Source organism: Palaemon carinicauda, chromosome 34, assembly GCF_036898095.1.
Source record: "Palaemon carinicauda isolate YSFRI2023 chromosome 34, ASM3689809v2, whole genome shotgun sequence".
NCBI lineage: Eukaryota > Metazoa > Arthropoda > Malacostraca > Decapoda > Palaemonidae > Palaemon > Palaemon carinicauda.
This window is the reverse complement of record NC_090758.1, coordinates 48,192,944-48,207,943: the sequence shown is the minus strand read 5'-3', so window position 1 is coordinate 48,207,943 and position 15,000 is coordinate 48,192,944. Positions and strand designations below refer to the sequence as shown.

Here is a 15,000-nt window from a genome sequence, read left to right as displayed (position 1 = left end):
GTGATATTCCCATATCAAGCAGGACAATGCCTTAGAGACTGACCATATATACATACGATCAGCAACCGAACCCCCTCTCCACACAAGCTAGGACCAAGGAGGGCCAGGCAATGGCAGCTGATGACTTAGCAAATATACATATAAGCTTCCCCAAGGCCCCCATCCTTAGTTAACAAAGATGGTGAGGCTACAGAGACCAAAGGAAGTAACGAATTTAAGCGGAACTCGAACCCCAGTGTGGCGTTCACCAGTCAGGGACGTTACCACATCGGTTACCACAACCTTTCAATAGAGAAATAACAATTTAAGTGTTATACATCGAGTTATAAAACAGATATCAAAGAAATATATAGTTATATTTCTTATCTATCAATATTTTATAAAAATTTTGTATATGTTAGTCTTTTGTATATCTACTAACCATTTGTTCATTCTTTTTAAAACACTTTTTATCTTAATATCCAAAAATGATAGTCTATTTTTCATTGACTGCGAACATGTGACTTAAATAATTAAAAAAACTAATTGTTAGGGAATAAAACGGTATAATTCAATAGGTAATTAGAGTATTAGATAATTAAGTGATTTAGAAAGTGATGTGAATATGTGAGATAACTCGATCAAATTAGATAATCATTTCGACTTACTTGTTCATATCTCTCCAAGTCCAAATATTCCCTTATATTTTAACATTTCCAAAGTTAATGTTTATCACAATAAAAAAAAGTCATAGAGTTAAAACATAACTAAAATGATCATTTGGGAAAACCAAAAAGGCTAATAATTGGAAAGGACAGAAATGAATCACAGATTTCAGACCTTCGTCAAGAATATTGCCTATATTTTACTCAAGTCTACGGACAAATCCCTTCTCGTTTCATATGCTGACTGTGGATGAATATACTGTAACTTTTAACTAAAGTCTACGGACAGTGCCCACCCCTTGTGAAAAACATGCAAATCCGGATCTCGAATCCGGATCCGGATCATCTCCAAAATTTAATGGGATCGTCCTTGACCTATGATCTATCTGTGGTAAAAATTTCATCAAAATTGGTCAAGTAGTATTGATGTAATCCTATCCACAGACAGACAGAAAAGCAGACAAATAAATGAAGAAATAACTAAACCAACTAGATTTCATAACCTTCTTGACGGATGTAATAAACAGTACAACAAAGTACAAGAGAGGCAATAAGATATTTGTATTGAAATCTGATTTTTTTGGCTAACCATCCAATCAGGTAGATTTCCTTATATCAGCTCTCAAAAACCCATTCAATAATAACCAATCATGAAAGAACCTCTAAATTCAGCATCCATAAACCATTTTCAAACAACCATAAAGGAAATTTCTTTGGTTACTGGTTAATAGAATCGTTTTTTGAACTTATCAATTAGAATGTAGTCTTATTACATATCTCAGAAAAAATAGTGACAAAAACAATTACGATAAGTCAAGTAGTAATAATCATAATTATTGTTAGAGAACAGAATTGTTAATAAATCTCCACTTGTATCAGATCATAAAATAATCTCAAACAATGTTTTAAACCAATTAACCGAGAACGTTCATCTCAGATTTCTCATTTCGTTTTTAGATTGTCTTAAGCCTACCAGACTTATCGGCCATTTATATAATTCCATCACTAATAAGAAATAATTAAATGAACTATCCATGAACTTCCTAGCAGCAACTCATCTCTCAGAAAAGACATTTTAAAACAACCCAATAAAAACACTCATATTATTTCATCTCCAGGAACTAAAAATGCGCATCTTCTCTGCGCAATCTGCGCGTCCTTTTGGTCCTCCAAGCACCCATGGGCGCTCTCTGAGTCTACCAAAGGATTCTTCATCACAACAGGAGTTGAGTATAAGGAAGTCATGCCTAGTGATGTGATCAACCGAAATAACTTACTGGTGCGGCATGATATTATATCATGTACGTTCAACCTTCCTTATTTACGTAGATATGATTAATATGTGGTTTGTTTCAGAGCTTGTTAGGTATATATATAAATATATATATATATATATATATATATATACATATACTGTATATATGTATATATGCACAAGTATACTTTATGTGTGTGCATGAATATTTCATCATGTTATTAATCTTGTTTTATTAGTATAAAGTTACAAATCTATGGGACACATAATGAAAAGTTATAAAAGAAATGAGCAAGATTTTAATAAAACATGATATATCTATTAGCAACGACCCATAAGCATTTGAATAAATTTTGTCATCCGACTGTGCCAGTGCTGGACGACACCGGCTCACTCTGATGTATACATAACAAGTGTATTCTTTTTCTATTTTAGACCCTGCCTCAGGACTAGATGCAGTGTTAGAGTGTGGTAGACGGTGTGTAAACATCAATGGCTGTTTTTCCTTTCTAATGGAGCCTAGTAAGCGCCGGTGTCACTTGTCTCGTCTTGACCGGTGCATAAGTATGGATAACATACTAACAAGACGCGATGGTAAGGCCATTGGGCTATACCCTTATACTACTATTATCTTTTCTATAATTGCTATTACACAATTTTCATATACAATATGAAGAACCCTAGCACTGCTGAACTTTGAGTCTTTTACAGACTACAGAAAGAATTCTTATATATCAAGTGAATGTCCAATGTGTGATTGACCTAAATTTGAATTAAACATAGAGTATGGCAGCAGCCTTTCCTACATCTTTTCTACTCAAACAGGTCTAATCTACTATGAGGTCCTATCCCACGCCAAGACCAACACTACGGAAACATGCTTCGCGAAATGTCTCAAACAACATTCGTGCCAAGACTGCGGTCGACCCCACTGCTCAGGCGAACTATGCAATGAGTGTTTGAGTTTCTGCTGGGACATTCCAGGTGGATACAACGGCTCCATCACCCTATGGGACAAAGACCTGAGAAGAGTGAAGAAGACATGTTACAACGAGTGGGAGGCATTGTGGCTTCCAGGGGAAACTGACATAGCCGTGGCATCCACTCCAAGAATCCCAGTGAAGCTTCGCATAGAGCTCTCATACCAGTCAGGCCAGAACGCTTCGGCGGACTTCGATTCGGTGGAGCTGATAGAAGGCAAACTCAGTGTAGGGAAGTACACAGGGGGAAAGGCTGGTAATTTCTGGAATGCACCTTTCCAGGAGCGCCCAAGATCCTTCTATCCAAACACTACCTGCAAGTCATTCTTCTATGACAACTTGGATTCCTGTGACCTTAACGGGGAATACGAAATAGTGTACAACGATAAAGGTCAAGTGATTAAACAAGGTTTTATGTGGAACACTGGATACGATGACCTGGATGATCAGCTCATCACCAAGATTAATCTTTGGATACTCAAGGTGTGATCTGTACTGGATCGAAGCTTTGGATTTCTCTTTATGCTTATTTCATCTTTCGTATTTTGAAGAGATTTCTCCTTTCCAAGAGTGATTGTAAGAAAATAGAATTAGAATATCTAATGATTATTAAATAACATAAATATATAAACAAACAAAGAGATACCCACATATATTTGAGTTTTACACACACACACACATATATGTATATATATATATATATATATATATACTGTTTATATATGCATACATATACATATGTATATACATACACACACACACACACACACATATATATATATATATATATATGTGTGTGTGTGTGTGTGTGTGTGTGAATGAGGTAACTTATGAAACTGAAAACAAACTATATATGAAAAGGAAAAAGAAATTATATTATATGGTTTTCAAGACTTTACTATACTTCCATTGGACTACAAAATCTAAATATTAGTGAAATTAGCAGTGATATGGGTGAAAATTATTATTATTATTATTATTATTATTATTATTATTATTATCATTATTATTATTATTATTATTATTATTATTATTATTATTACTAGCTAAGCTACAACCCTAATTAGAAAAGCAAGATTCTATAAGCCCAAGGGCTCCAATAGGGAAAAATTGCTCAGTTAGGAAAGGAAATATGGAAATAAATAAATGATGAGAATAAATTAACAATAAATCATTCAAACAGTAACAACGTCAAAAACAGATATGTCATATATAAACTATAAAAAAGACTCATGTCAGCCTGCTCAACATAAAAACATTTGCTCCAACTTTGAGCTTTTGAAGTTTCACTGATTCAAATACTGGAATAGGAAGATCATCCCACAACTTGGTAACAGCTGGAATAAAACTTCTAGAATACTGTATAGTATTGAGCCTTATTATGGAGAAGACCTGGCTATTATAATTAACTACCTGCCTAGTATCACAAACAGGACAGAATTGTTTAGGGAGATCTTAATGTAAGGGATGGTCAGAGTTATGAAAAATCTTATGCAACATGCATAATGAACTAATTGAACAGCGGTGCCAAAGATTAATATCTAGATAAGGAATAAGAAATTTAATAGACTGCAAGTTTCTGTCCAACAAATTAAGATGGGAATCAGCAGCTGAACACCAGACAGGAGAACAATACTCAAAACAAGGAAGAATGAAAGAATTAAAACACATCTTCAGAATAGATTGATCACCGAAAATCTTAAAAGACTTCCTCAATAAGCCATTTTTTTTTTGTGCAATTGAAGAAGACACAGACCTAATGTGTTTTTCAAAAGTAAATTTGCTGTCAAGAATCACATCTAAAATTTTAAGAGTCATACAAATTTAAAGAAACATTATCAATACTGAGATCCGGATGTTGAGGAGCCACCGTCCTTGACCTACTTACAATCATACTTTGAGTTTTATTAGGATTCAACTTCATACTCCATAATTTGCACCATGCACTAATTTTAGCTAAATCTATATTAAGGGATTCACCAACCCCAGATCTACATTCAGGGGATGGAATTGATGCAAAGTGAGTAGCAGCATCTGCATATGCAACAAGCTTGTTTTCTAGGCCAAACCACATGTCATGTGTATATAGTATGAAAAGTAATGGGCCAAGAACACTACCCCGTGCAACACCAGATATCACATTCCTATACTCACTATGGTGCCCATCAACAACAACACTTTGAGATCTATTACTTAAAAAATCAATAATGATGCTAAGAAACGACCCACCCACTCCCAACTGTTTCAGTTTGAAAACAAGGGCCTCATGATTAACACAGTCAAAGGCAGCATTAATATCAAGGCCAATCATACGAACTTCCTGACCACAATTAAGGGATTTCTGTACAGCATTGGAGATTGTAAGAAGAGCATCATATGCTCCAAGGCCTTTACGAAAACCAAACTGCAAACTAGGGAGTAGATGATTACCTTCAGCAAACCTATTAAGACGTTTTGCCAGAAGACGTTCAAATACTTTAGATAATATGGGAGTTTTGGAAATTGGGCGGTAATCAGTAGGACTTGAGCTACCACAAACACATTTACATAGAGGATTAACATCACCAATTCTCCAACAAGTGCTAAAAGCTCCTCTTCTTGTTAGCTTGCGCAAAATAACAGATAACTTTGGAGCTAAGAAATCCGCTGTTTTTATAAAAAACAAAGGAAAAATGCCATTTGGGTCTACACCTCCATAAGCATCAAGGTCCATCAACAGAGCTTTAATCTCACGAGATCGAAAAGCTAAACTAGTTAGTTTAGCCTCAGGAAAACAGGAATGAGGAAGTTAAAGTTTTTCATTACTCTGTTTATTGTCAAAAACATCAGCCAACAGGGTTGCCTTTTCCTTTGGACAGTGAGTGACTGAACCATCTGGTTTAAGTAAAGGAGGAACTGTTGCATCTACACCAAAGAGTGTAGATTTAAGGGTAGACTACCATTTATGTTCCTGAGTTGTACCAGATAGGGTTTCTTTTATGGTTAAATTGTACTCCATTTCAGTTGAAGTATAAACTCTCTGAGCAAAATCTCGAAGCTGAGTATAGTTGTTCCATGTCAAATCTGATCTGTTACCCTTCCAAAGATGATAGGCCTATTGCTTCTCCAAATAAACACGTCTACAATCATCTATACTGTGACCCTTTATAGTTCATTAGGACAGACCTGGTGTTAAACATTTTGAAGTTATGACTGGAAACAACACTTGAAATGTAAACAAACACAAGAACACCATATATCCAAAGGTTCCCCACCTAACCTGACCTATTAGTTGTAACCTTACCAATGTTATGTCCTTAGCTTACCCTAAGACTAAACCCAACCCTCTGTCCATTTCCCAAAGGGCTTCATTCCTGGCATGATAACAATAAATCATATATCCTAAATCCTAAAACTATCTTCCTATTATCGTATTTCAGACCAAAATAAACACTTTTCCCACGAATAAAATCTATTTACCAAGTAATAGTAAAGTTTACTCCAGTCCCAACGAATTACATTCACTCAAATACTGTTGCTATAAAGGTTCAAACACCACTCACGAATGGCAGAGGCTAAGGACAATGCCCTAGAGACTAAACATATATACATATATGATCAGCACCCAAGCCAGGAACAGGGAGGGCAAGGGAGGGCCAGGCAATGGAAGTAACGACTTTAAGCGGAACTCGACCCCCGTCTGGCTATTACCAAGCAAAGACGTTTCCAATAGGCCACCACAATCAGTATATCTCAAACAAGTGAAATCTTATGCAATCAGAACTTTAATATCATGGTATATTAAGAATACATTATTCGATGTAACTCTGTAAGAAATTACAATGTGATATAAGTTAAATGTTGTTTTATTGCATTCAACAATTAAGAAGCGCTCTCTCTCTCTCTCTCTCTCTCTCTCTCTCTCTCTCTCTCAACCTAGACATTTTTTTCTTATACTTATCATTGTGATAAGAGAATTAATAATCTATTAATTAAAAAACCTATTACCTCTCTCTCTCTCTCTCTCTCTCTCTCTCTCTCTCTCTCTCTCTCTCTCTTAATACATGTAAGATATGGTATTCCATTAATAATCCTCAACAACTGATTAGGAAATGCGATGCCTGTCATGTTCCAACACACCCTACATGTGCTGAAATACAGCAAAAAATAAAAAATAAAGATACAAAGGTATTCTGCTGCTTAGTCTGGATAGAAAATATAATTAAGTCGAGACTAAATCTGCAAATAGTTGAAGAAGAAGAAGAAGAAGAAGAAGAAGAAGAAGAAGAAGAAGAAGAAGAAGAAGAAGAAGAAGAAGAAGAAGAAGAACAAGAAGAAGAAGAAATAGGAATTAAGTGGGAACCGCAATATATGTAAGAGACATAAATCAAGGAAGTCTGTGAAAGATACAGCAACACAGAATGTGAATTGATTGCGGTAGATTTTGAATTTGAAGAACTAGTGAATATTATAGTTTACAGACCCCCAAATACTAAGGAGTTTGACATAATAATAGAAAAAATAGATGATATATGTAGAAACCATAAAGATTGGAATATACTCCTATCCTCAGATTTTAACTTTCCTTTCGTGGACTGGAAAGAATGGATAAAAGAAAGTGGTTGTATATATACATACAAAAAAGAGAGTATTAGTACCGCAGACGATAGGAGGCAATTTGAAAAGCTTCAAGATATGCTATTAGAACATTTCATGCAACAAATAAACCACATTCCAACAAGACAGGAAAATGTCTTAGATTTAGTATTTGTGAATGAGGGAAATTATGTTAAAGAAATAAAAGTGTATAACACGGGAATTTCAGACCACAATGTCATAGAATTAATAGTCCATTCCAAAGCAAGTGATGGCAGACCTAATCAAAGCACAAAATGTTGGGAAGGATATGGAAAATATAATTTTTATAGTAAGAATATAAAATGGTCAAAAATGAATGAAGAACTGAACAAAGAATGGAAAAATTTATTCGTAAGTAATAATATACAGGTAAATACAGACATAATGTACAAAATGCTGGAGAATATTGTTGAAAAATATGTACCTAAGAAAAACAATAAACAACAGACATGCATGCCAAGAGACAGAAGGATGTTATTTCAGTAAATTAAGAAGTGGAAGAAAAATCTTGCAAAAGAAAAAAAATGTATGGAAAACGATAAAAATCAAAAGTAAGGTAGAAAATGCAGAACAAATGAGTATACAATCGAAAGAAAATTAAAAAATGGACTTAGAAGAAAGGGCACTTCAAAATATAAAAAAAAAATAACCCAAAGTACTTTACTCCTATGCAAAACAGATGAATAAAGGGAGATTAGAAATAGGCCCTACAAGAATTGAAGGACGGTTAACGAATAAAAAAAAGGAAATATGCAACACATTAGCAGAAAAATATAAGAGTGAGTTCACGCCAAGAATTTCGAATGAGAATAATGAAACAGAAATGAGAGAAGAAAATGTTGAATATCTAACGGATATAGATATTAATAGAGCAGATATTGTCAATGCTATAAGCGAAATTAAAAATCGATTGGCAGGCGGACCAGATGGAGTGCCAGCGATTTTGTTAAAAGAAAAAAACTGCACATACTATTGCGAAGCCGCTTGCAATACTGCTAAGACAAAGTGTAGATATGAGTGAGATATATGTTAAACATAAATTACTTTATATAACCCCTATTTTCAAAAGTGGATTAAGACTAGAGGCAAGCAATTATAGACCTCTTAGTCTTACATCACATATGAAAGTGTATGTGTGGGTGATAAAAAAGAAAATAATGAATCATTTGGTTAAAAATAATTTGTTCAATATAGGTCAACACGGTTTTTTGCATTGAAAAAGTACACAAACCCAGCTAATAGCACACTATTGAAACATATACAAAATATGATAACTGAAAAAGACACAGATGTGATCTATCTAGATTTTGCAAAAGCTTTTGACAAGGTAGTCCATAATATATTAGAGAAAAAAATGAGAAATCATAAAATTGTGGGAAAGATAGGAAAATGGGTAAAAGAATTCCTGCAAAACAGAAAACAGATAGTGGTTGCAAATGACGAGAAATCAGATGAAGATCAGGTAATATCTGGCATGCCACAAGGTACGGTATTAGCTGCACTGATGTTTGTTATTGTGATCTCAGACATAGACTCTGATGTTAAAAACTCTGTATTGAGAAGTCTCACCGATGACACAAGAATAAGTAGAGAAATTACTTGTGATGACGATAGGAACTCACTACTAAGAGATCTAAACAAAATATATGAATGGGCAGAGATAAATAGGATGGTTTTAAACTCCGATAAATTTGAATCGATAAATTATGGAAACAGAGAAGGAATGGTATAGGCATACAAGGGACCTAAAAACGAGACAATCGCAAACAAGGAAGCAAGTAAAGACCTTGGTGTAATGTTAAATAGGAATATGTTATGCAATGACCAAATAGCAACCCTGTTGGCTAAATGTAAAGCAAAAATGGGAATGTTATTCAGACACTTTAAAACAAGAAAAGCTGAACACATGATTATTCTTTACAAAATTATGTACGTAGTACACTCGAGTACTACAATGGGCTATAGTACCCACACTACCAAAAGGATATTGCACAAATAGAGTGTACAAAGGTCCTATACTGCTATAATAGTAGAAGTTAAGGATCTTGACTGCAATTTTTAAAACTATACAGTCTAGAAAGGAGAAGAGAACGCTACATGATGATACAAGCATGGAAGCAAATAGAAGGAATTACTGGAAACATCATGAAGCTAAAAATATCAGAAAGAGCAAGCCGAGGTAGATTAATAGTGCCAAAAACTATACCAGGAAAGCTAAGGAATGCGCACAGGACATTAATCCACTACGCACCAGCATCGATAACGCAGCGACCATATTTATGTGTTGCCAGCTCATCTAAGAAACATATCAGGAGTGAGCGTAGATGTGTTTAAAAATAAGCTCGATAAATACCTAAGATGCATCCCAGACCATCCAAGACTGGAAGATGCAAAATACACCGGAAGATGTATTAGCAACTCTCTGGTGGATATACGAGGTGCCTCACACTGTGGGACCTGGGGAAACCCAAACATAGAATAAGGCAACAACGTAAGGCTCTCTCTCTCTCACGTAATCTGTCTGGTAATTAAGCTGAAGTTAGGTCAAAGGTTAAGCGGGCTTTATCAACTTTGAATAATAAGAATGGAAAAATTAGTTTGTATATATTTGTAATAAGCCTGATTTTGGTGTTTTTGAAATTCTAGTCTTGCATAAATTATTGGTTTAGAACACTTAAATAATATTTCTAGATAGAATTTTATAACAACTGAGGCAATACAATATATCAAATGCTTACTAAAATATATTCTATACATCTGTATTTCACGATGATGGAATTTTGTATGAAGTTAATAGAAATTCAGATAATATAATCTATGGAAAATAAAAAATACCCATTATTTACAATGTGCTATATTTAAGAAAATTATAGGTTTAAAAAACATTGAGCGAATATTTTCCGAAGAATCTTTGTAATTATATTACTATGAACAAATAAAATGACATACTAATGAGAACAAAGAAAGGAAGGACATTGTTTGATTGTTCGTTCGTCTTTAAGTCTGTGTGCTTCGTGGAGAGAGAGAGAGAGAGAGAGAGAGAGAGAGAGAGAGAGAGAGAGAGAGAGAAATGGCTGTTTGTAATGTATCTTACTGATATTTAATTGGCAATTACCCAAACTATAAAATATTATGATGACTAATATCATTAAATGATAGGCGAATAAATAAGTACTTAGTAGACAGTATATCGGAATAAAATTTTCTTAATAACATAGTGAGCATTTTTTTCAAAATATCAAACAAAAGGTTTTCCATAGCTGCAAATCATATTGCCTTGACCACTTTTCAGAACAATTGTAATACATACACAAACATGATTTTTTTTTCATATTTAATCGTGAATTTCATATATATATATATATATATATACATATATATATATATATATATATATATATATAATATATATATATTCTATATATATGCATATATATATATATATATATATATGGGTGTGTGTGTGTATGTGTGTATGTGTGTTTGGGTGTATTTATTTATCTGTGTCTATGAATTTATGCTTTCTTTTCTTTTGACTTCATTCTCTTTATGAAAACCCGAGTTACCAACATAAAAACAAGGGACCGAAAAGGCTTCAGGATATTCCCCGAAACTAAAACTCTTAATCATTGTTTCATTAAAAGAAATTAAAAAAAATCTGAATCAAAAACAACTGACTTTTTTTTTTTATAATATTCTTTCATATTTGATACAATTTTAAATTCAGGTTTATTGAAAAAATTCCTTGATATTTTTATACCAAAGTTGAAAATATATTTTTTATTCTTATTCACTACGGATTGATTCAAATAAAAAATGTATAGGTATATCACAATTCTTTTTGGTACAATTATTTATGATTTTCTGAAATTCTGACTAGAAATAGTTATTATTATTATTATTATTATTATTATTATTATTATTATTATTATTATTATTATTATTATTATTATTATTATTATTATTATAGTTTTCATTATTATTATTATTATTAAAATTATTATTAGTATTATTATTATTATTATTATAGTTTTCATTATTATTATTATTATTATTATTATTATTATTATAGTTTTCCTTATTATTATTATTATTATTATTATTATTATTATTATTATTATTATTATTATTATTATTATTATTATTATCATAGTTTTCATTATTATTATTATTATTATTATTATTATTATTATTTCGGTTGTAGACCCTCTTTCAGGCAAGTTTTGTTGAAAATAATGACTGCCTCAGTTGCATTGATCTTATACTCCGATTTCTCGATGGCTCTAATTATCTTGTGTTCAAGACTACTGCATACAGCCAGTAACTGAGCAAAATTCATCTTTAATGGTGGGTAGTCAAATCCAGGAATAATTTGGCGAGTCAAAGTGGTAATATAAAATTCACAAATTAGGTGAGATTCACAATTCAGGTAAAATTCACAATTCAGGTAAAAGTATACAGAGAACAAGCTACGCGTCTCGGGAGTGCTGTCTCCCTTCCTCAGGCTTGAGTGCTGGAAACGATGAGAGCTGCGTCCTTATATATGGCAATCCTAGCTTAGTCAGGGAGGAAGCGAATTTTTCATTGGCTACTACGACGCTAGAGGTAGCCAATGAATAAAATGATTTACTCTCATATTAGACCAGCTTCGTAAGAATATCTATTTCTCTCTAAACCTATGATGGTAGAATGACTACAGTCCCAAATATTTTGCAGATGTAGCCTGCTAAAATCATTTTTGTATCATTTTGCAGCCCTCAAACCCCATTTGCTAGATCCGAGTACCACTCCTAACTGGCCTGCTTCTTACCTTGCAGATGCAGCTATCACGGCCTATCCAGTGGTCCGTCTTCATCCACGGAGAGTCGTTTGAGTGGGGATCTTCAAGTCTCTACGACGGATCAGTTCTGGCAGCTCTGGGCAAGGTCATTGTGGTGACTCTCAACTATCTTCTGGGCATTCTGGGTATGGGAGGTTCCTGGGTAGTCTTTCTAAGTAAGGTTGTATATTCTTAGCAAGTAAAGTTGTACATTCTTGGTCAGCAATTTATATATTCTTAGTAAATAAGGTTGTATATTCTTGGTAAGCAAGTTTGTATATTCTTAGTAAGTGAGGTTGTATATTCTTTCTGAGTAAGATTGTATATTCTTTCTGAGTAAGATTGTATATTCTTAGTAAGTAATGTCGTATATTCTTAGTAAGAAGGTTATATATTTTTGGCAATTAAAGTTTGTGACTTGTTAGGTAATGTTGTTGACTTGGTAAGTGAAGTTATAATTTTTGGTAAGTAAGGTTGTATATTCTTGGTAAGTAAGGCACATGGATATTCTTGATAATTTAGGTTATATATTCTTTGAAAGTAATGTTATTGTATATTCTTTGGCAAGTAATGATGTATATTTTTGGCCAGTTAACTTGTATATTTTTGTTAAGTAATCATTTTGGAGGAAATACATATTTATTTCCTTTGAAATCCTATTATTCAAAAACTTCCCTCTCTAAGAAAATGATACTTCATATCGCATATATTCATAAATTCTAAATATAGATTTTTCCTCTACGATATTATTGTATTATACATAGTTGAATCTTATATATGTTTTATTGACAAAAAACGATCAATGGTTATGAAATATTTTTCCAAAGATAAATGTTCGAAATAGAAAAGACCATAACTACAATCTTTATAATCCTGTCGACTCTAAAGGAATCCCTGGCAGCAAGATGAAGAAGACTGGGATATGGTAAAGTCCCCTATGATAAACTTCTTCTTCTTGTTTCCTGGAAAGAGAGACACAGACAGTGAATCAACCATTTCAAAACACACAGGAATTACGTCTTGGAACCTTTACAAAAGACAGAACCTATAGAAAAAGGACACGAAAAAGAAAGAAAAAAGCTTTCAAGACCAAAGGCATGGTTTTGTCTTTTGCCTTCAAGACAAGAAAGTTTTTCTTTTCCTTTTATTTGAGTCAAGGGCTGCAAATAGATGCTACAATTAAGAAATTTTTCTTAAACTGGTGATTAAAATTTTAACAGGTTACCAGCAATTAACATATTACCCTTTATGTTGAAATATACGAGAATGAAAATATACATATTTTTTTTATTTGTTGATTGGTACATCACTTAGATTGAAGTTGTTAGGCTAAAGGGTTGCTCATGGTCTTCCGTTAACTAGACCAATTAGTAGCAGTTGTAAGGAATATAATTGTTAGATATGTCACATTAATTGCCTAATAAAAATATAGTATATATATACATATATATATATATATATATATATACATATATATATATATATATATATATGTATATATATACATATGTATATATATGTATATAAACATATATATATATATATATATATATGTATATATATATATATATATATATATATAAAGATAAATAGATAGATAGATAGATAGATAGATAAATAAATAATTATATATATATATATATATATATATCAACATATATATATATATATATATATATATTTCTATGTATATATATACATGTAAATATTCATTTATTTATTCATAGAGGCCATAAATTATACTCCCCCTAATGTTTGAATTATTTTTTGCCTGGATCAGACACCCAAAGGAGAATCCATTCAAAGATAATAACTTCTGGTTGTGCATGAGAGTTTGAACCTGGGCTTAAGGAACTGAGGATCCATTGACTTAGCAGCTCTTCATGGGTAAATTACTAAGTCGATGAAACCTCAGTTTCTTAGGCCGAGTTCGATTCCCCGGCTGATCAGAGGCTATTATCTTAAGGCAGATTCTCCCTTGGGTCTCTGATCCCATAGTAAAGAGAATCCAGATATAATGAGAAGTATAATATATGGCTTATTTGAATATGAATATGAAAAACACGTCTAAATGTGTAAAATTATAATATACAGATACATACATACATCAATATCTGAGCTCTTCAATTCTTACTTAATCTACCCCAGGTTTTTACAACGCGAACACTGACCCACTGAGTCGCCCAACCGTAGCTAACTACGGCCTGATGGACCAGCTGGCTGCCTTGCACTGGGTTCAAGAGAACATCGTCCGCTTCGGGGGTGACCCAGGTCAGGTCACGGTCATGGGTCACGGCACGGGAGCCGCCTGCCTCAATTACCTTGTCATATCGCCCGCTGCTACAGTCAGTCAGTAAGTAAACTTTTTTTTTCGGTGACAAAGGGAAATTTGTACGATTTTAAGATATTCTTTAGGCGATGTTACTTGTGGTTGGAGGGATGACGGGATTTTAATGGCTTTTAGTGGGATATTTCTAAAGGATGAATTTGATATCATGATTACTTCTAATGCTGATAGTATTGCTGCTGCTGTTATTGAAATCTAACCATTAGTAATATTTCTAGAAATACAACAACTAATAATGATAATAATGATAATAATTATGATTATTATTATTATTATTATTATTATTATTATTATTGTTATTATTATTATTATTATTATTATTATTATTATTATTATTA

General features: G+C 32.9%; 1 protein-coding gene across 1 annotated transcript in view; it reads left to right on the top strand.

The window, feature by feature from the left end:
• Positions 1-15,000, top strand: part of LOC137626892 (uncharacterized) — a 24,314-nt gene that overhangs the window by 7,849 nt on the left and 1,465 nt on the right. The window contains exons 3-6 of the mRNA XM_068357877.1: positions 1,763-1,945; positions 2,335-2,493; positions 2,725-3,362; positions 12,314-12,491. Of these exons, the coding sequence (XP_068213978.1) occupies positions 1,763-1,945; positions 2,335-2,493; positions 2,725-3,362; positions 12,314-12,491 (1,158 nt within the window). The remainder of the gene's footprint in view (positions 1-1,762; positions 1,946-2,334; positions 2,494-2,724; positions 3,363-12,313; positions 12,492-15,000) is intronic.